At 41.9% G+C, this 20,365-nt stretch overlaps 2 protein-coding genes across 25 annotated transcripts in view; one reads left to right on the forward strand and one right to left on the reverse strand.

Moving 5' to 3' along the window:
• DCP1B (decapping mRNA 1B) overlaps positions 1-887 on the reverse strand; it is a 59,605-nt gene extending 58,718 nt beyond the window's left edge. Inside the window, exon 1 of one of the 2 annotated variants that reach the window (XM_004052501.4) lies at positions 566-887. In XM_004052501.4, coding sequence (XP_004052549.3) covers positions 566-715 — 150 coding nt within the window. In that variant the 5' untranslated portion in view covers positions 716-887. Of the gene's footprint in view, positions 1-231; positions 342-565 lie in introns of those variants that run through there. The other variant, XM_019038224.4, reaches the window with a different exon arrangement.
• CACNA1C (calcium voltage-gated channel subunit alpha1 C) overlaps positions 1-20,365 on the forward strand; it is a 720,825-nt gene that overhangs the window by 33,041 nt on the left and 667,419 nt on the right. The gene's annotated exons all lie outside the window — the stretch shown is intronic.

The raw sequence follows: 20,365 nt of genomic DNA on the forward strand, positions 1-20,365 counted from the left end.
CTAAGCGTTAGATCCTGCCCCATTTTGTCTTTTATTTGACGAGGTTGGCTCTTTTCTTGGTGTTTCCCCTTAAGTTTACAACTTGCAGATTTCTCCCCTTCTATCAAGTTTTGATTTCTCTTTGCCCCATCTAAGACTGACATTCCAAAATCAGAACTCTGCACTTTTATTCGTCTGCTGTCCCTGCCTCCCCCATAGCCACAGATTCACTGTAACAGAACTCTGCTTTACTTTCTCGAGCACATCAGTCTTCCGGCCATAAGGCATCAGGTCCTTCCTTTCCTTCGGCTCTTATGGTGCGGTACCCGATCGGTCTGGTCTCCCAGCGTTGGGTACGTTAGAGATTTAAGTATTTTCCCCAACTCCAGGTAGCTCCACAGATCCGCCTCCCTTCCCCCAAACCCCCGAGACCCCATCTCCACAACTTCGGCCTCAGTCCCCAGATCCACCCACTTCCAGGGCGTCAACGTCTCCTCCCCCTCACCGGGTCCTCAAGTCCTGAGTCTGACGCCCCCCGCCTCCACCCCAACCCTAGGCTGCACTGCTCCGCCGCGTCCGCACGCACCCACTCGTTGGCCCGATGGCCGAAGGTGTACAGAGCCACCTGGCTGGCCACGTCCACGATGCGGTTGATATAGGGGTCGTGGCGCTGCAGGGCCGCTAGGCTGATGTCGCGCCCCTTTCCCACCAGGCCGCCTGCCGCCACGGCTGCCATCTTCCCTCCCTCCCAGACATAGGCACGGGGCTCTTGGAAGCCACTCTCAATAGATCGCAGAACGAGCGAGCTGCCTCGCAACCGAGAACCCACGGCGACCACAAGGCCCGGGAGGCCTTCCGGCTCCAGTCACCCCCACCCCCCTGCCCGCCGACAGACGCAAGGCCTCACTAATCGATGGCCGCGCCCCGCCCACTGAGGATCGTTGCCACTGGCAACGACAAGCCCAGGCCTGCCTTCTGCATCCCGTTTCTTTCTCCAAGAGCTGTTCTTCTACGCGCTCGAGCCTTTGAGCTGTGTGTGCGGTAGGATTTCCTTCTTGGATGTGTTCGACCCCTTGGCATATCTTTTCTTTGGCGCTTCAGTGATCAAATCTATCACAATAAATAAGCCTCGAGCATCAAGAACTCTGAAGAGAAAGAGAACTGAATTGAATTCTGAATGCGCTAACACCCAGTGGTTCTCAAAGTGTGGTGTGGTCCTGGAACCCTTTGGGAGTTTCTGAGACCCTTTCAGGGGATCTGCAAGGTCAAAAAAAAAAAAACCTTTTACGACAATGCTGAGACTTACTTATTCGACTTGTTCACTGTGGTGACGTTTTGCAGACAATGGTGGTTAAAAGCGCCGGTGGCTTAACCCAATCAAGGCAGGGGCACCAAACTGTATTGCTAGTCAAAGTACGCGTCACTAACCTGCACTCTCAGTTAAAAAAGAAAAAAAAAAAAAAGAAGAAGGTAGAGAGCCAGTGTCACCTGATGGTGTTCTTGATAAGCAGTAAGAATTATTAATTTCATTGAAGCTTAATCCTTGGGTACAATTCTTTTTCACATTCTGCATGAAAAAAATAGGAAATAGGCATAAAGACGTCTGCTGCAAAATGAAGTGTGTCATATTTGTCTGTAGGAAAATACTTCTGTGCTTGAGTTGTAGGCCGAATTCATGTTTTTATTTTTATTTTCATAAAACATTTTTACTTGAAAGAAAGATGGGCAAACTATGATTATTCAAACAGGTACTTGACAGACATTTTTCTGAAAATAAATAAAGTGTGCCTGTCACTTTCAGGAAAACAAGGGACAATTACTGCTGCCAATGATAATTTTTAAGTCTTCAAGCCAGAATTAAAAGTTTAGAAAATGTGTATCTACTGCCATGAGCTTGACATCTCAGTACTTAATGTTTTTTTCTGATGAGATCAGTGATGATATTAATGAGCGCAATTTTAACAAATCTTGTATAATGGAAAGTGTCAATATCTCAAAGATCTGCTTAACTCAGTGGTCCAGTATTTTCCAAAAGACCAATGTCTCGTGCTACATAATCATGCACAGGCAAAAGATCCATTCAAGGACAAGGTGGTCTAATGGATTTTTAATGTAACAGTATGAAAAGTTAATAGGATTTCAGATAGTACATTGCAGCTAAGCTTTGAGAAACTCTAGCTTGTCAAGTTTTGGTATATTATCCAAGAAGAATATCCACAATTATCTGAAAAACTGTATTAAAATATCCATCTTTTTTCCAACTACATTGTCTACATATGAGGCCAGAGTTTCTTCATATACTCCAAACAAAACACACATAGCCCGGGGTCTTTAAAGTTATTTTTAATTTCCAATATGGTAAATATAGGTGGATATAACTCATATAAACAAAAGTTCTCTGAGGGAGTCCTTAATAATTTTTAAGAGTGGGCCAGGTGCGGTGGCTTACGCCTGTAATCCCAGCACTTTGGGAGGCTGAGGTGGGCGGATCACAAGGTCAGGAGTTCAAGACCAGCCTGGCCAACATGGTGAAACCCCGTCTCTACTAAAAATACAAAAATTAGCCAGGAGTGGTGGCAGGCGCCTGTAATGCCTGATACTTGGGAGGCTGAGGCAGGAGAATCGCTTGAACCCGGGAGGCAGAGGTTGCAGTGAGCCGAGATCCTGCCACTGCACTCCAGCCTGGGTGATAGAGCGAGACTCCATCTCAAAAATAAAATAAATAAAAAGTAATTAAAAAAATAATTTTTAAAAGTGTAAAGGAGTCTTGAGACTAAAAAGTTGAGAATGGTTGATCTAAACCATTTATCTAGCATTAAATATTAGAACAACTGTGCAGACATTATTACTCACATTCATAAATTCTTACCTATTTGATATAGAAATATCATAGATACGGCACACATACCCTCTCATAATAATATGTTGCAATATAATCTTTGCAGTCACAATTTCAATTGTACTGAAATTCTTGGCTAAGCTGCGTTTTGGAGTCTCAGTCCTATTGACTCCCAAGCCTAACTTCCCAGTGGGGAAGAATACAGCAATGGCTTTCAAACAACTTTTTTTTGACTGAGGCTGGGGTCATTTGCAGTCTGACTGAGAACATATGTTTTATATTTATACCTGATATTAACTAGAATAAATGTTTCAATACTAAGTATACAGACATTTTTGAGAATGCTATTTGTGACTTTGTAAATTGGTTTCATGACCAACTAATGGATTGTGACCTGTAGTTTGAAAAACACAGGGCTGCAGCAACTGAGCAACCACGCAAAGCTGACTAGACAACTTTCCATGTTAGTTCACTACCTTTTTCCAGTGTTACTGACCTCTTTGCTCTTAATCACATATGTGCTTCTAAAAACAAGTGTAATCTGTAATATGGGCAATGGAGAATTTTGTGATTAACTCTTGAACTAGTCGCACTCTCTCACTTGATTAGCTGTTCTAATTTTGATTTTTCAGCATGAACCCACAGATTCTACTTTGCATTTCCCTCTCACATATAATGAGGCATTGTTTTTCTTTTGTCTGTTAAGTTCCATGATCCTTACACAGATCATTGTCCTCATAATTTTTCAGTCTTTCCATCTTTAAAGTGTAAAGAATAGATCATGGCCTCCAAAGAACGAATTGCTTTGAGCTCATTAGAGAAGACAGGCAATATAGGGGCCAATGTAAAAACTTAAATGTTCATAAAACAAAAGTGTATACAAGTCTTAGTGATGTGTATGACTACAATTGCAAAGCATTTATTGAGTGCTCACTTGATGAAATTCATTAATTCTTCATGATTTATTGTTGCTTCTTGTGTCTGTGCTGAAATTACATGGTCATGTCATCTCCAGTCTTTGATCTCACTGATGAGTAAGACGAAGATACCCTTACTTTGCTTATGGGGAAAATTTCACATATGTGAACAACATGCTAATATGACCCTTAGTAGAGAAGAGTTAATTTTTTGTGTGTTTAGAGTTAATGAAACAACCCATCTTCTGTTCTAACCTCCTTGTATCTGAACTCTTTTCTCCCAAGTATCTTACACATTCCCATCTCTGTACCTTTGCCCATCTGTCTTCTTAGCTTGGAATGACCTTTTCCTGGAAAACTCACCTCCTGTCTTCTCCCATACAATCCTTTCAGCCTATGAATCCTCATTGCATTCTGTTGCGATTTTTCTTGTGGCACTTAGCTCACTTTATCCTAACTTAGACTTATTTATTTACTATGTTACATATACATTTTTTTCTAATTCTAAAAAAAAAAAGTCATTGTAATAAAAGAGAATTGTTATAGAAAATCTAGCCTGAAAACATTATTGCAATTGAACAAGAAATTGGGCTTTGAGTTTCTTGACAGATAAGCAAAAAGGAGGAAATAGTATGTTTCATAAAGTTTTACTTATTTATTTATTTTTTTTTTTGAGACAGGGTCTTTCTCTGTCTCTCAGGCTGGAGTGCAGTGGCACAATCACAGCTCACTGCAGCCTTGACCTCCTGGGTTCAAGCACTCCTCCCACCCCAGCCTCCCAGGTAGCTGGGACCACAGGCTGGTGCCACCATGCCCGGCCAATGTTTTTTATATTTTGTAGTGATGGGGTCTCATTATGTTGCTGAGGATGGAGATGTTATTTTTTATGTGCTTATCACCCATGTAGTCTCCCTAGCACTTGGTCCAATGCCTTGTACGTAATAGAGATTCAATAAATGCTTATTCTTTTGAACTAAACCCTGAGTTAGTTGAATTTACTCATTAAATGTCAGCATTTTTTAAAGAGCTCATGATTTATAAAATAATGAAATCCAAGTTGGGATAAAAAAACGTGCAATAGCAAGTCCTGATCTCTCAGATTTTATATTCTAAGGGAGATAGAAAAACATGGAAAGGTTTTTGGTTTTTTAACTTTCAAACAAAAAACTCTTGAAGATTAGAAATCATACTCAGAAAAAAGATAAATAATGTTGCAATGACTTCAGCATTGCCATATTGTTCATCTCCCTGGCCCACAGAGCTTTATTTTTTTTAAATTCTTTTTTCCTCCCCACAAAGGCCTAAAGCTCTGACCTTCTAGGATGACGCCAGCCTTCTGCCTTCTTTCTATTTGAATAATCTGTGTTTGTAAAACCAGGTCATCATCACTTATCCAAATATACTAAGTTGCAGGCTCGATATTAGTAAAAGACCATTTCGAATAGGCAAATTCTTTTTTAATCCGTGTAGCTTCCATTTCTGTTGGCGTCCAGAGTGCTGGCGTACTTCCACTGTGTTTCCATAAGCCTCATCATGATACCTTGGACAAATATTGGTGACTTCGAGTTTCATGATTATATTATAATTGTCATTATGAGATTAAACATATGCTCACACTTGGTTTTACAAAGTTGGATACTGCAATTTAAAACAAGTTTGTAGAATGATAAAAAAATAATGTTTGGGTCTGGGATTTTTATACCATGGCAATGACTGAGTAAGACAAAATTCAGCACCTAATCAATTAAGGTAATTGTAAGAAGACAGTATGTTTAGATTCTTTGAAAATCAGAATATAACTGAAAACTGGTTTTGTAGGCATGAATGAATGTTTGTATACAAATATAGATTGACTGTATCATCACAATTTTAAAACACAAATACACAGTCTGCTTTATTAGCACTCTTTTCTTTGTTGTGTAAATACCCTCTAAGTCTGGCATTTGTCCTGTAGTAGAATATGTTAGAATGGAGAGGAAGAGAGGAGCTGTCAGGATGCCCCTAAGAATTTGTGATTCTGAGATGACTTAGCCTCCGATGCTGTGCTTTTGCCATCTGTATGAGTTGCCCTTTTTTTGCTAGGAATTTTATTCCAAAGGATGACAGAAGTGAACAATTAACTCTCTCTCCCTGTGGAGGAGAACAGTTTGAAGCAGTGCCTTATCAGTTGTTTTCAATGCATGGTTCATTTATTTTTTAAGCAGCAGAGCACGGTAGAAAGGGCACCCCCTCCTGGAAAGGGAAACTAGTTTCACCTCTTTCTATCTACGTGACCTTCAACAAATGACCTCACCTATACCCTGGGGAACATATTTGCTCTACCAATTTCACTGGGTAAATGAGATCAAGTGAGAAAATGTACCAGAAAAAGCTTTGCAATCTGTACAATGTACTGCAAATGGAAAAAAAACCCAAAAAACTATTATAATTAGTAGTAGTAAGAGTATCACTATCTTCATCATCATTATTAATAGTTTCATGACCAGTATTATTCTTTCTAATAGAAGCCCAGAAGGGATACTTTTAATCCAATTACCCAATTAGTGTTCAAATCAAAAAAATTCTGCATAAGTGACAAAGAATATGTTAATTCCCAGGGCAGCACATTCCCAGTATTTTTATACGATAAAGGATGCAAGTTAAAACATATTTATCAGAAACTTCACAGAGGAAGATAAAATATAGGAGACATAGCTCTTTGTTCTGCAGGGTTATACAAAAGGTTAAGATTTGAAACAATTGTTTGCGGGCCAGAGCAGAATGAGAAGGGGCAGATATGGGGTGAAGACTGGGGAATGTGGGGAAGGCAGACATCTACCAGGGGGGCTTTTGCTAGGGTAAGAGGTAACCTGTACCTTTGAAAAGGTCAGAAATTCTCCAGTCTGGGCCTTATAGCTCCCTGGACTAGACCTCTCTTAACTTGACCTGGAGGGGGACTGGGGTAATTAGAGCTTTTTGGAGTGGAGAGATCACTGTTGAATTGACCACTCTCTTTGCTTCTCTCTGCCAGTCCCATGAAATCTATTAATTTACTGTCACTGTCAGGAGTCAGGTGAAAGCTCAGTGGGTCTAGAGGATCTCTACAATAGCTACACCTTTTGATTTGCTTCTTTGTATTTCTGGGCATCACCCTAAGATATGAGGAAGCACCTTTAATTCCACATGAAGAGATCATTGGCTTAAAATGCAAAGACCTGATAGTGCTACCCAACGTCCACGAGTCTCAAAGTAATCAGTCATTTGATTACCAACAGGGAGAAAAAGATGTTAAGAAAGAGGAAGTAGAGGTCGGGCACGGTGGCTCACGCCTGTAATCTCAGCACTTTGGGAGGCCCAGACGAGCGGATCACCTGACGTCAGGAGTTCGAGACCAGCCTGGCCAACATAGCAAAACCCTGTCTCTACTAAAAATACAAAAAAATTAGCTGGGCGTGGTGGCGGGCATCTGTAATCCCAGCTACTCGGGAGGCTGAGGCAGGAGAATCACTTGAATCCGGGAGGCAGATGTTGCAGGGAGCCAAGATTGCACCACTGCACTCCGGCCTGGGAGATAAGAGCGAAACTCAGTCTCAAAAAAAAAAAAAAAAGAAAGAAAAAGGAAAAAGGAGGAAGTAGAAACTGCAGAAGACAAATCTCTGTTTTATTCTCAGTGTACCATGGAAAGGACAATGGAAGTTGCTGGCCATGCCTCTGAAAACACAGGCAGCTCTGTGTCACATCATTGAGGAAGATGATATTGGATGTGGCTGATTTCACATACAGGAGCCTTGTCCTGGGACATGGAGGAGTGTCGAGGGTTGTCACCGGATTGTCTTTCCCATTAGCTAGGTGTGCACTAGCTGATTCATTAGCATAGCGCTGAGGTCACAGAGGGATGACCCGAATGATTATCTGCTTTGAGCAAAGAACCCACAGTTCTGGGCAAGTCACTTCACTTCTCTGTGTACTAAAGAGATTGAATTAGAAGAGTGCTACGCAGCTACGGATTCTGTGGTTCTCTATTAAGCTACCTCGGTTCATATCAAATGCGTATCAAATCTTTACAAACATGTAGAAAAGCCCAGAAACAATACTGAACAATATGTTTAGGGAAACATCTCACACTGAAATTAGGTCAGGAAAGCAGCCCATTAAAGACTTTTTAACGTTAAATCAAAACTAAGGGCCGAAAAGCCCTTCTTCTTCCATTTGTTGTGTTCCGTCATGCTCGAAGGAAAGCTGTTGTTGTGGGGAGAAAGGAATGTTTCCCCTTGCCATCCTGTAGGTGGCTTCCTGCCAGGGTGGATGGGCTCTCCCTGTAGATTGCTAATCCAGGTGAAATGAGTATTTCAAATCACCTGTGATGATTTGCATGGCAGTCTGTAAGAAGCAGTCGGGAAAGAGTGTCAGAGCCTCCTGGGTGGAATGCATTTGAAGAATTTTGTAATTACTTATTGTTCTTACAACCTACTATGTTAGCTTTTCACCTTGTCATTGATTTTTCTCTTTTTAAACTGATGTATGAAGCCCCAAAGGTAATTGAACTGCAAAATATTGTGCTAAACTAACCTTAAGTCCAAGATGAGAGGCTTTGGAAAAATACTTGGCTTGGTCAGGAGCTAGAACTCTAATAGTGGGGACTAGGGGGTAGAGGGATGAAGGGGAGGTATAGTCTCTACTTCTATAATGCTGAGATTTGAGAATATTTCCTTACCCGGTCCCTCAAGCCTATCATAAATATTCTATATTGGGTTGACAAATTACAGCTCACAGGCTAAATCTGGCCCTCTGCCTGTTGTGTAAATAAAATTTTATTTGAACACAGCCATGCTCATTGGATTGTCTATGGCTGTTTGCACCTTGCAACAGCAGAGTTGAGTAGTTGCAACAGAGACCATGGGATCTGCAAAGCCTAAAATATTTACTATCTAGTCCTTTACAGAAAAAGGCTTTTGGCCTATATTATTTAAACAAATCAATACCTAAGTTATACTGAGGACTCTCTACATGCTCAGTAGGCACCCAATTTGTGCACATTGTAAATACACAATAGATTGGAAGCCCAGTTTCTATTCTCAAGGAATTTAAAATCTAGTTGAGGAGACAAAGACTAGCATACATGAAAAAATAGTGAACAGTAAAAGACAGTGTATAATCAACGGTTCACCTGTGATGTACAGGCAAGTACCAGAATTTGGAGAAAAGGAAGGAGGATCAGTGAGACCTCTAGTAGTTGGGGAAAGCAATATTTAGTATAAAAAGTTCCAGGACACAATAAGAGCTTGGATGCTCCCTTGAGATCCATTGTAATTGGATGTGACCTGTATTTCTACTCCAGTGTCATTTAAATCACTGTTATTTTTGGCCTTGTGCTTAGAGGACACCTAAATGACCAGAAATATTTCTGAGTGACTTTAGCTGACTGATTTTTCTGGGATTTGGGATTCCTTCAATCTCCCTAAACTACAGAAAATTAAACCTAGCCATAGTGGCATAATGTCTTTCTCTTGTGGAGACAATACAGCAAAATGATTGCAAGCATGAGCTCTGCAGTCAAAGAAACCCAAGTCTCAATCTCCCTCTAGCTGTGTAAACTTGGGGAGACTCTAAAGCTCTGGGCCTCAGTTTCTTCATCTATAAAATAGAGACAACAATAATGGCAACCTGCTAGGGTTACCGTGATAACTAGACAATATAATGCCTGTGACGTGTTTAGAATATAAAGTGCCTGCCTGGTATGAAGATAGGTCTCCACGAATGTTTAGTCATTGGCCCTTGCTCCTGAGAATAGCAAGATTTATATCCTGCACAAAAGAGTCATACTTAGTTCCAGAACAAAAATTAGTACTTTATCATTTATAAAGGCACTTATAACAAAATGTACTAATGTAAAGCAAAGAATTACTGCTCCCCATTTTTTGGTTTACTAATGGTTATAATTTTTAATTTTTAACAAATCGCCATTGCCAGGCCCCTGATTTATTTCTGTGATGTCCTTGGGGATCTTGGGACCAGGAGCATGATGCAAAAAACACAGATACAGATCTCTGCTCTGATACTAATGCAGGAATCTTGGGTGTTTTCAGGACCTGTTGTGACTGTCTTTGGAGGTAAGGCAGAGGGCAGTGGTACCAACCTTGTGGGCTGGAAGGCAGCATCTGTAGGTTCTCACCCATTTCTGTGGGTATGGAAGAAATTATGTAGAATCCAGACCAGTTTTTCTTATCTCTAATAAGGAGATAATGTTATAACATTTATTTTTGTGCTTGTTGTGAGTATTGCTGAAAGAGCTCTTAGAAACACTTTAAGTGTTTTGATGTAATCATAAAATATGAGGCTTTAGAAGTAGGGTTTGAGCATCCACAGAAGGCTCTGTTTTCTCTGTGGATAATGTCTGATGGTAACATTGTTTTCTGTTTTCCTTGAGGTAATTGGAAGATTAAAGGGCAGGGTGTTTTCCACATTTCCTGTTGGTAATAAATAGCCCTCTCCCAGTGCTTTGACCTTCCCCTGCTGCTATGGAGACTCCTAGGAGCAGTGACCAGGACTGCAGCCAGCCAGGCCCGTGTTGTTAACAGGGCTGGCTCCGTGGGCCTTCAGTATTAGTGTATTTATAAACAACCCCAAGCACTGAAACCACTGTTTGGTTTTGTTCGCTTTTATTAAAAATTATATGGACTTTAGAAGAAAACAACAAACTGTCAGAAAAATAGGCATCTTTTTTTTTTTTTTTTTACCCAACTAAGCCTGTGTTTAGTCTATAATGGGAGAGTTCTTATAATAAGCATAGCAACTCATGGCTCAGCACTTTCCCATGGAGTAGGTAGCAAGTATTGCTTATTCGCTTATGAGATAAACTTTACATGTAATCACTTGTCCATTCAATGAATATTTATGAAGCTCTTACCATGAGACAGGCACCGGGCTAGGAGCTGGGAATATTGCAGTGAACAAGACAGGCACATTCCCTGCCTTCCTAGAACTTAGAGTCTCACGGGGAAAATGGACACATAAGCAGGTAATCAAAATAAAGTGCGTTGAGTGTGAAAAGTTTGGGATGCTATGGGAGCACGGCAGAGGCCCAAGAGAGGCTCCAGTTTCTTTAAATAAATTGCCAAGTGTATCGACCTGAAGACACTGTACATCCTGTCTTTGTGCCTAGACCAGGGTGGAATGGTCCTAAGAGTTAGAGGCTGGTCTCAGTTATTCTTGGACTTAAGACTTTTCTGGTTGGCTTGAGCTTTAGGCCTTACAGAGGAGCCAGAGACTTGTCTGGGTAGTGCCATAGGTGTCATGCTAAAGCCACCTTGGTCCCCACTGGTCTTGGAGCTAGTCAGACTCAGAGCCTCCCAAGAGCACTGGGAATGGGAGCAATCCCTTCCTGCTCACGGACGGCAGGTCTTGGCCCAGGGATTCACCTATGCAAATGGTATATCCTTGAGCCACCAGTAGTTTTTACCTGCTCAGCTTTCTCCTGTTCTCCTTCTTGGAGTTTCCTTTCCCAAGAAAACAGACTGGATCTTCTGCTTCTCCAAACCCATCCCTCTGAGGCAGGGCTGAGAAGACCATGTTGCTCTATGAAAGGGCTAGTTTACCAGTCAGGGGACTCTGCTTCTGTACTCTCTCTCCCTTTACCTGGTGCCGAAAGACCATCCTCAATTAGGGCTGACAAGGGGCACCCGTTGGGCTACATTTATCCTCCTTATTCTTCTTAAGAAGCTACAGCTTTTACTTGCTGTATAGCATCTAACAAAATAAGACTGTGTTAGCTTATCCCAGCCCCAAGTTTTCTGTAGCGGAGGCTGAAAACTTAGGGGAAAGCTGTCTGGAGTCAGATGTGGAGAGTCTAGGAGTCCCCTGTTTGCCAGGGCCTAAGGTGGGAAGTGGAGCAAGGGCAGGGATAATTTGTAGGCATTCAAGCTAGAATTATTGCCAAGATAGGTGGCTTCAGCCACCTCTTTGTACAGAAGAGACTGAAGCACAGAGAAGTGGCTTTTGGGAGAATACAATGGCTTAGAGTAGAGAGAGCCTAGGGCAAAAGTTCTCAACCCTGGCCACACTTTAAAATTGCTGGAAGGCATTTAAAAAGAAGCCCCATGGCCAGGGCTCATCCAGAGGAGTTAATAGGATTCTGAAGTTGGGCCCTGGTCAGTCTCAAAGTGATTCAAACAGCAGGCAGAATGGAGAACCACTGGACAGCCTGATTGGCAGCCTCTGCACTTCCTGGGTTCAGATCTGGCTCAGCTAGTATGGTACTTGGGCAGTTCACCTGTCCTAGGTAAACCTCAGCTTCCTTCTCAATAAAATGAGTTTGCTAATCATATCTATTTGGTAAGATTATTTTTGAGGATTAAACAAGAAAATACAAATAAAGTACCTGGGACATATCAAGCACTTAATAAATACAAATCACTGACTTTGTTATTTGGTAATGACAGAACAGGACTAGACTTCAGGTCTCCGATTTCCAGGCAATGCTCTTTCTACCAGGAGGATTTATCAAGGCTTATAATGACCAATTCAGTGGGAAATGGGGTGCTGGTGCTCCATCTTTAAAATAATTACCTTTATTCAAAAAGGCATGAATGACTTCATTTCTTAGTTCGGTGTCTCCTGGTTGAAATCATTCATATATTTGTTCATTTGTTTGTTCTTTGATTTGACAAACATTTGTTGAGTGTCTTATTAGGTGCCAAGTACTTATCAGGTCCCGAGTACTGTCTAAATATCATCAGTACAACAAAACAAATACAGACCCTGCCTTCCAGGAGCTTAAAGTTTAATGGAGGAGATACACTAAAACTAACTATTGTACAATGTATCAATGTATTGATTATGACAATGGGTTTGTTTAAAACATTTCTTTTCTTTTTTTCTTTTTTTTTTTTGAGACGAAGTTTTGCTCTTGTTGCCCAGGCTGGAGTGCAATGGCACGATTTTGGCTCACTGCAACCTCCTCCTCCCAGGGTCAAGCAATTCTCCTGCCTCAGCCTCTCGAGTAGTTGGGATTACAGGTGCTGCCACCATGCCTGGCTAATTTTTTGTATTTTTAGTAGAGACAGGGTTTCACCATGTTGGCCAGGCTGGTCTCAAACTCCTGATCTCAGGTGATCCGCTCCTCTCGGCCTCCCAAAGTGCTGAGATTACAGGCGTGAGCCACCATGCCCACCTGTTTAAAACATTTCTGAGAACAGTACCTGATCTACCAGGCAATCTGGGTCACCAAAATCCTAATATAGTTTTGGTATTACCTAAGGTGCCAGACAGTGGCTTTACCCACAGACATTCTGATTTAATTGATGTAGGACGTGGCCTGGGCATTGAGTTTCTTTAAAGCTCCCAGGTAATTATAATGTGCCTCCAAGTTTGGGAAGCACTGGTTTAGAAGCTTCCTGTTCCTTAAGGATATAGCCAACTCTGGAAAGACAGGCTGGCGCTGGGTGGTTAGGAGTCTTCTGGGACCACGTTTGGACTTTGGGAATTTGGAGTTTATTTTCTAGGCAATGAAGTACAATGAAAAGTCTTTAAAAAGGGAAGTGACATCAAAGTTTCAGAAAGGTAATTCTGGCTACAATTTAGAAAATTGGAAAGGCTGGACGCAGGGTAATTGTTAGGAGGAAGAGATGACACCGAGGGCCTACATGAGACTGGGATGGTGGCACTCTGATGCTAGGTAGCGGCGGAAACCCTGGCACACGGGGGGAAAAAGAGAATAAGCAACTAAAAGTGTTCTGCTTCTGCTGGTTTTCAGCTTTGAAATTTAATTGTGGTCTCGTTAGTAATCATATAAAGAATTCCGTTACCACTTTTTGCTTGGCTGTAAATGGGGACAGCCCCTTCAAGAACGCTCAAGCATTTATGGGTTTCAGAATGATACAAGATAACTGATCACCCTTAAAAAATAAAAGAACTCAGTTAGCTTTTACAGCTACCCAGTTAATTTTGGTAATGTAGATCATTAAGCTTCCAGATAGAGTTTTTCACAGGGAGCGAGGGGAGAAGAGATGGTCTGGCTACTTAGGATCCAATTACCTGGATAATTGCCAGATACCCACTAAACATGGTGATGTAAGCATGGTTTCAGTCAACGTATCTTTTTTCTGGTTTTTTTTTTTTTCTGACCTAATGCCTCTACTGATAAAAACATTTTTACTATTATTGGTTCTGTGGAACTAGCATGACTGTGATAGTGAGAGGACTGGATTCCATTTGCCTTGTGCTCCATCAGAGTCAGCTGTTGGTGTGTCCTCATGCCAGACTCATTGTAATTAGGAAGGAGACAGAAGAGGCAAGAAGAGCCCAGCGGGAGGCTCCCATTTTGGCTTGAAGGCAGTAGCACCACAAATTAGAAAAACCACTGCTTGCCTTCTACACGGACTTAACACAATACTATTGGGTCTACCAATGGGAGGTTCTGAATATTTTTTTTAAAACCTTTGAAAACATAAAAACCATTCTTAGCTCAAGGGACACAGGAAAACAGGCCACAGGCCAGAGTTGCAGACCCGTGGTCTAAACAATTAACGGAGCAATAAATCAAGCCCGGATGTGTCACATTTGCTGACCTCCCTGTTGTAAATACTCTCACAATGGCTTGATTTGAGAATCTCCACGTAAACACTGCTGCAAGGGGAGCTAGGGAGAGTTGAGCAGTGGTTTACCATGGTGTGCTATTTCCACCACGCGGATAGCATAGGCTGACGTGTATGATAAGCAACCTTGAGAGCAAAGGGAATGGTAAAATGTAGTAAAATAATTAGGAAGGAAGGAGTTTTTGAGTATTTATTCTCTTTGTTTCTAATATAATTTATTTAGTTGTAAGTTTACATAATTTAGTTTTTATACTGGCCATGTTGAACAATCGGCTGGCAAAATTTCTGAAAATTTAACAATATTCTCTCACAAACGAGTACAAGCTGGCTCCAGTACACCACGGCTGGAGAGGGGAAGCTAGAATGTTGAGAGGCAGTCAGGATGAAAGCAACAGAGCAAGGAAAGCTGAAGCTTACGGCTGTGGACGAGCGCTTCCTCCATCAGCTGAGATGGAGCCATGCGTGGGCGTTGCACAGGGCAGCAGCCAATGATGGGACGGAGCTCATTCAGGCCCTCTGTCTTAATAAGCACAACTCAACTAATTTGGGAAGAAAACTCAGTTCAGTTGGCCAGTAACTGGCAGGGACAGGGAGCTTGACTTAATATATAGTAAATCTAATTATAAAAATATAGTACTGTGCTCAAAATTTACATGTGAGTAGAATGATCGTGATGAAACAAGATAGAACGTTTCCCTTACGATAACATTGGATTTTCTTTCCTAACCTAGCTCTCCTACAAACATGCAAATAAACTGAACCAGCTAAAGAAGTGGTCCCAAGGTTTTAATTAAAAAAACATTTAAACCTTCCCTAAATATTATCTAATGAGGGAGCAAAATGTGTCACTCTCCCTTAACAGATGGGATTCTCATGGCTGCTGTTAAAGGGGAAAAAGGAGAAACCAAACTGGGTGACGCTCTGAGTTACATCTTTGGCTCTGAACTCGGTGAGTCTATGGTTTGATAGGTTGGCAGGGCAAAGGGAAAAGCAGAGATGGAGATGATTGAGGATTAGAAATGGAATCTGGGGCTGGGTGCAGTGGCTCACATCTGTAATCCCGACCCTTTGGGAGGTTGAGGTGGGAGGATCATTTGAGCCCAGAAGTTCAAGACCAGCCTGGGCAACATAGTGAGATCCCATCACTACAAAAAATTTTTTAAAAAGTAGCTGGGTGTTGTGGCACGTGCCTGTAGTCCCAGCCACTCAGGAGGCTGAGGCAGATCACTTGAGCCCAGGAGTGCAAGGCTGCAGTGAGCAATGATTACGCCACTGCACTCTAGCCTAGGCCACAAAGCAAGACCCTGTATCTAAAATAAACATAACAAAGAAAGAAAAGAAAGAGAAGGAGGGAGGGAGGGAGGGAGGAAGGAAGGAAAAGAAAGGAAGGAAGGAAGGAAAGAAAAGAAAGAAAGAGAGAAAGAAAGAGAAGGAAAGAAAGAAACGGAAAGAAAGAAAGAAAGAAAGAAAGAAAGAAAGAAAATCTGGATGGCTTCTAATGTAACATGGTATTTTTGTGAGAGGATACTGTTAACTATAGCAATCATTTGATTCGCTCACAGATTGATTTAGTTTTTAGTGTCCATAATATGTTAAGTATTTTTAAATATGAAATATGTACCTACATGTATTTAATATTTACCACTTAATTGAATCCTTAAGATATCAGTGGTAGATGGTTTATGTTTCTGTTTATTTCTCATGTTTTTAAACTTTCTGCAGGGAGGAACCATTTGTTAAATTTCTTTTTATGTTTCTTACTATGCAGCATTGCACCATGAATATGGAGGGTGAGCTTTAAAATAGTATGAAAGACAAATGTTTAAAGGTATACATTTCTTTCAGAGAACTTTTTCTCTGTCTTTCTCTCTCTGAGAGTGTGTATCTCCTGTGTCTCTCTTTCCCTCTCTCACATGCACACATAAGTGCACACACACACTTCTCTTGGAAACTGAAGGAGGCAAGAATATGATGCCATTAACAAATGCTCTTTGGTGGACAGCAATAATAACAACTGCTAACTTTCACTGAGGACTACTTATGTGCCAGATACCATGTGAAGCGCTTTGCTTGTATTAGATCATCAAAACCTCAGAAAAACTCTATAAAGTGGGTGCTAATATTTTCTAGATTTTTCAGATACAATACTGAGGATCAGGGAGATTGAATAAGTTGTCCAGTGTCACCCTTGGTAGCTGAGAGAGCTGGTTTGGATGCCTAGGGCTGTTTGTCTCCAAACCTGTGCCTTGCACCCTTAGCTCTGGTTCCTCCCCTCTCATGTCATGTAATCAGCACAAATTTCCTGAAGTAAGGCTGCATGCATATAACAAGAATAAAGGAATAAAAATAGAGGATGCCGTGGAATGGGAGAAAGTGGACTACTTACGGCAGCAGAGGAGACAGTAGGAAAGGAGAACTCTAGATGCTGTAAAGCTTCCTGGGACTATAAGTACACTTGGCTACAACAAAATGGTTGAGCAGGAAAGAAGGGAAGACAGAAGGGCTGATTTGGTGGAGGGCCATGGGAGGAATAAAATTAGACATCATAGCTACAGAATAGAAGCACTGAAATTGCACCAAATCCATAGACTCTCAGGAGTGGAGGAGATTTGAACGCCATCTGCCTAATACATAAATTTGCTCTGCATCTTGACAAGGTGGTGGTTCAGCCTCCTTGAATGCCCTTGGCCATGAAGATCTCATTAGCTCCTCTCAACAGATGGTGAATTAGAAAGTTCTTCCCTGTATGGAACCCATATTTGCCTACCAGTAACTTCTGCTCAGTGGCCAGGAACTGACTTCTTGGGGCCATACATGAAAAGTCTTTCATAGAATAGTTTCCAGGGTAAGTAGGAAAATATCTACACGTCAACTATTTTTCCCTAATGGTAAAATTATTTCTGGATACTGCGTTCACAAATGCTTCCTAATCACTAATTATCACTCAGCACATTTCTTAATCAACTGCCTTTTAGCTAGGTAATAATAATAGTTGATAATAACCAACTGCAAATAGCTTTGCATAGATCATTTTTTATGTTGTCGTTTCTATCTTACAGTTGAGGAAGCTGAGGCTCAGAGAGCTTAAATAACTTGCTCAGGGTCACCTACGCTATAGGCAGAGCAGTCAGGATTTGCTACAGGTAATTTAAACACAGAGATAGAGCACTATAGCCAATTTGGTGCTGCTATACCAGAAACCCGAGACTGGGTAATTTATAAAGACATTCATTTTTGCCGGGCACTATGGCTCACACCTGTAATCCCAGCACTTTGGGGGGCCGAGGTGGGTGGATCACCTGAGGTCAGGAGTTTGAGACCAGCCTGGCCAACATGGTGAAGCCCCGTCTCTACTAAAAATACTAAAAATAAGCAGGGCGTAGTGGTAGGCACCTGTAATTCCAGCTACTCAGGAGGCTGAGACGGGAGAATCGCTTGAACCCGGGAGGTGGAGGTTGCAGTGAGCTGAGATCACACCATTGCACTCCAGCCTGGGCAACAAGAGAGAAACTCCATCTAAAAAAAAAAGACATCTTTTCTCTCACAGTTCTGGAGGCTGGGAAGTCCAAGATCTAGGCGCCAGCATCTGGCGAGGGCTTTCTTACTGCTTCTCACATGGCAGAAGGCAAGAGAGAGATATGCAAGTCCTCTTCATGGTGGCGTTAATCCACTCATGAGAGTAAAGCCTTCGCAAGCTAAACACCTCTAAAAGGCTCCACCTCCCAACATTATTGCATTGGGGGTTAAGTTTCCAACGCATATGTTTTGGGGGACACAGTCAGACTATCGTAAGTACAGCAGGTCTTTGAATAAATTTCTTGTGTTCAACATCTTTTCATTATGACATTGATGGGAAGAAAAAATGGATTCCCAGCCAGGGCCACTGTCTGGGTGGAGTTTGCAAGTTCTCCCCACATCTGTATGGGTTTTCTGAGCCTTTCCTGTTTCCTCCCACATCCCAAAGCTGTGCACTTAGGTGAACTGCTGTATCTACATGGTCCCAGCATGAGTGAGCGTGGGTGTGTGTGTGAGTGCTCTGTGTGATGGAATGGCCTCCTGTCCAGGATTGGGTCGTGCTGTGCACACTGAGCTGCCAGGACAGGCTCTGGCCACCTGAGTTCAGGGGAACTGGAATACTTGGGTAAATAATTATCTCATTTCTGTAATCTTTCTTAAATGTATGTATAGCTCACATTAGTTTCAATGTTTAGTATTAGAAGTGTTTTGGTCTTTATTTAGAAATTTGGGGGTTTTCTTTGGTTTGGTAATGTTTTTGTGACCAGAAAGATGCCCTAAGAAACTTTTTTTTTTTTTTTTGAGACAGAGTCTCACCCTTGGGGGAGTGCAGTGGCACAATCATAACTTGGACCTCTGGGTCCAAGTCATCCTACTGCCTCAGCCTCCTGAGTAGCTGGGACTACAGGTGCATGTGACTACACCCAGCTAATTTTTGTATTTTTTGTAGAGAAGGGGTCTCTCTATGTTGTCCAGTCTGGTCTCAAACTCCTGGGCTCAAATGATCCTCCCACCTCAGCCTCCCAAAGTGTTGAGATTACAGGCATGAGCCACCTCACCCAGCCTTAACTCTTGGTTGTATCCATTAGCCTATGGTAAAATGGGTTTTGTTATACCAATTTTGTAATACCCTTATATCATCATTTCACTTAAAGTGACAATTCCTGAGAACCTATCAGTGGCATTAAGTGAAGACTTACTGTACTTAAATAAATCATTCATTCTACCTGGTATAAAAAGAGAATGCTGTGGAAGGTAGAGTCTACCCAGGGTTAGCTTTGAGAACGTGCAGCTTGTACAGTCTCCCACTGAGAAGGGCTCTGAGCCTGGTTTTATACTCTGCTGTCACAGCCTTGAAATTCTTAATAAGTTTTGAACAGGGAGCCCTGTATTTTCATTCTGCACTGAGCCCCCCAAATTATTAACTTGTTCTGGGTCTGCCATTAAAAACGAAAGAAAACAGTCAAGCTGACAAATAGACCACCTGCTTTGGTGGTGGTGCATCGAGTGTTCTGTCGTTCTGTAGGTTCATCTGTTGGAGTGAACTTTAGAACCCATTCTCTATTCTGTGGCTTCTGGTCTTACTACCCTGGACAGCCTCAGTGGTCAGGGATGGAGTGTAGGGTGTGGAGAGTGGCTTCCTTTCTTGTATATTTAATGCCATGCGTGGAGAAGGGCTGAGTTCTGGCAGGAATGCTTTTACATTTTTGGCTTTTATCACTTTCTACTCCTCAGACACTGTGTCTCCTGTCACAGGAAATTTATGGGTACATTTTAGTAGTTGACAGGAACAACGAGCCTCCAGGATTTCCCCAGGAGAAGCTTCCACCTGCCGAGTGAGAACTTCCTCCTATTGGCTAATGTGGAAGCTCTGGGCTCTCCTCATTATTTCCTCAGCCTGTCATAAATGCCAGGAATGCAGGTTTCACAAAAGCAGGCGGAGGTGCGCTGTTAGTAACTGTTCCAGGACAAGTCATTTGGGAGAGGTACTTACTGTGCTTCTTGGATGTCTGCTTCCAGTCATCTCAGTAAGTCCAGTTTGACAAAAATGTGCCTTTCTAAGTAAATGCAGCTCACAGCTTATGGTTGCCAATGAAAAAAAAAAGGACAGATGTAACATGGAAGAATGCATAGCTACCCAACACCTTCTTCAGAACACCAGGGCCTGATATTATGTTTTGCTGCTTAATAGACTTCATTCAGATTATGAATGCCTTCAAAGTGGCAGTAAGATATCTTGCAAAGAGCACTGCACTGGGAGTCAGGAAACCTGGGTTTCCACCTAGTTTAATCTTCCCAGATTAAGGGGAGGAGTTGAATTAGGCAATAGCTAAGGCCTGCACTTAGTACCCAGTGCAGACATTGTAGGAGGCTCCCTCTTTTGGGAATCGACAGATGTTGAGCTTGGGTTTCCTTCTCTTGGCTCAAAGTGAACAGGCTTTTAATCAATCCAGAGATATTTACCTAGATCTTTTCATTTACTGCACTGCAAGCCCTGTGGCAGAATGATATACAGGAAAACCTGAGGCTCATTATGAGAAAAT

This window comes from Gorilla gorilla, chromosome 10 (genome assembly GCF_029281585.2).
Source record: "Gorilla gorilla gorilla isolate KB3781 chromosome 10, NHGRI_mGorGor1-v2.1_pri, whole genome shotgun sequence".
Classification (NCBI taxonomy): domain Eukaryota; kingdom Metazoa; phylum Chordata; class Mammalia; order Primates; family Hominidae; genus Gorilla; species Gorilla gorilla.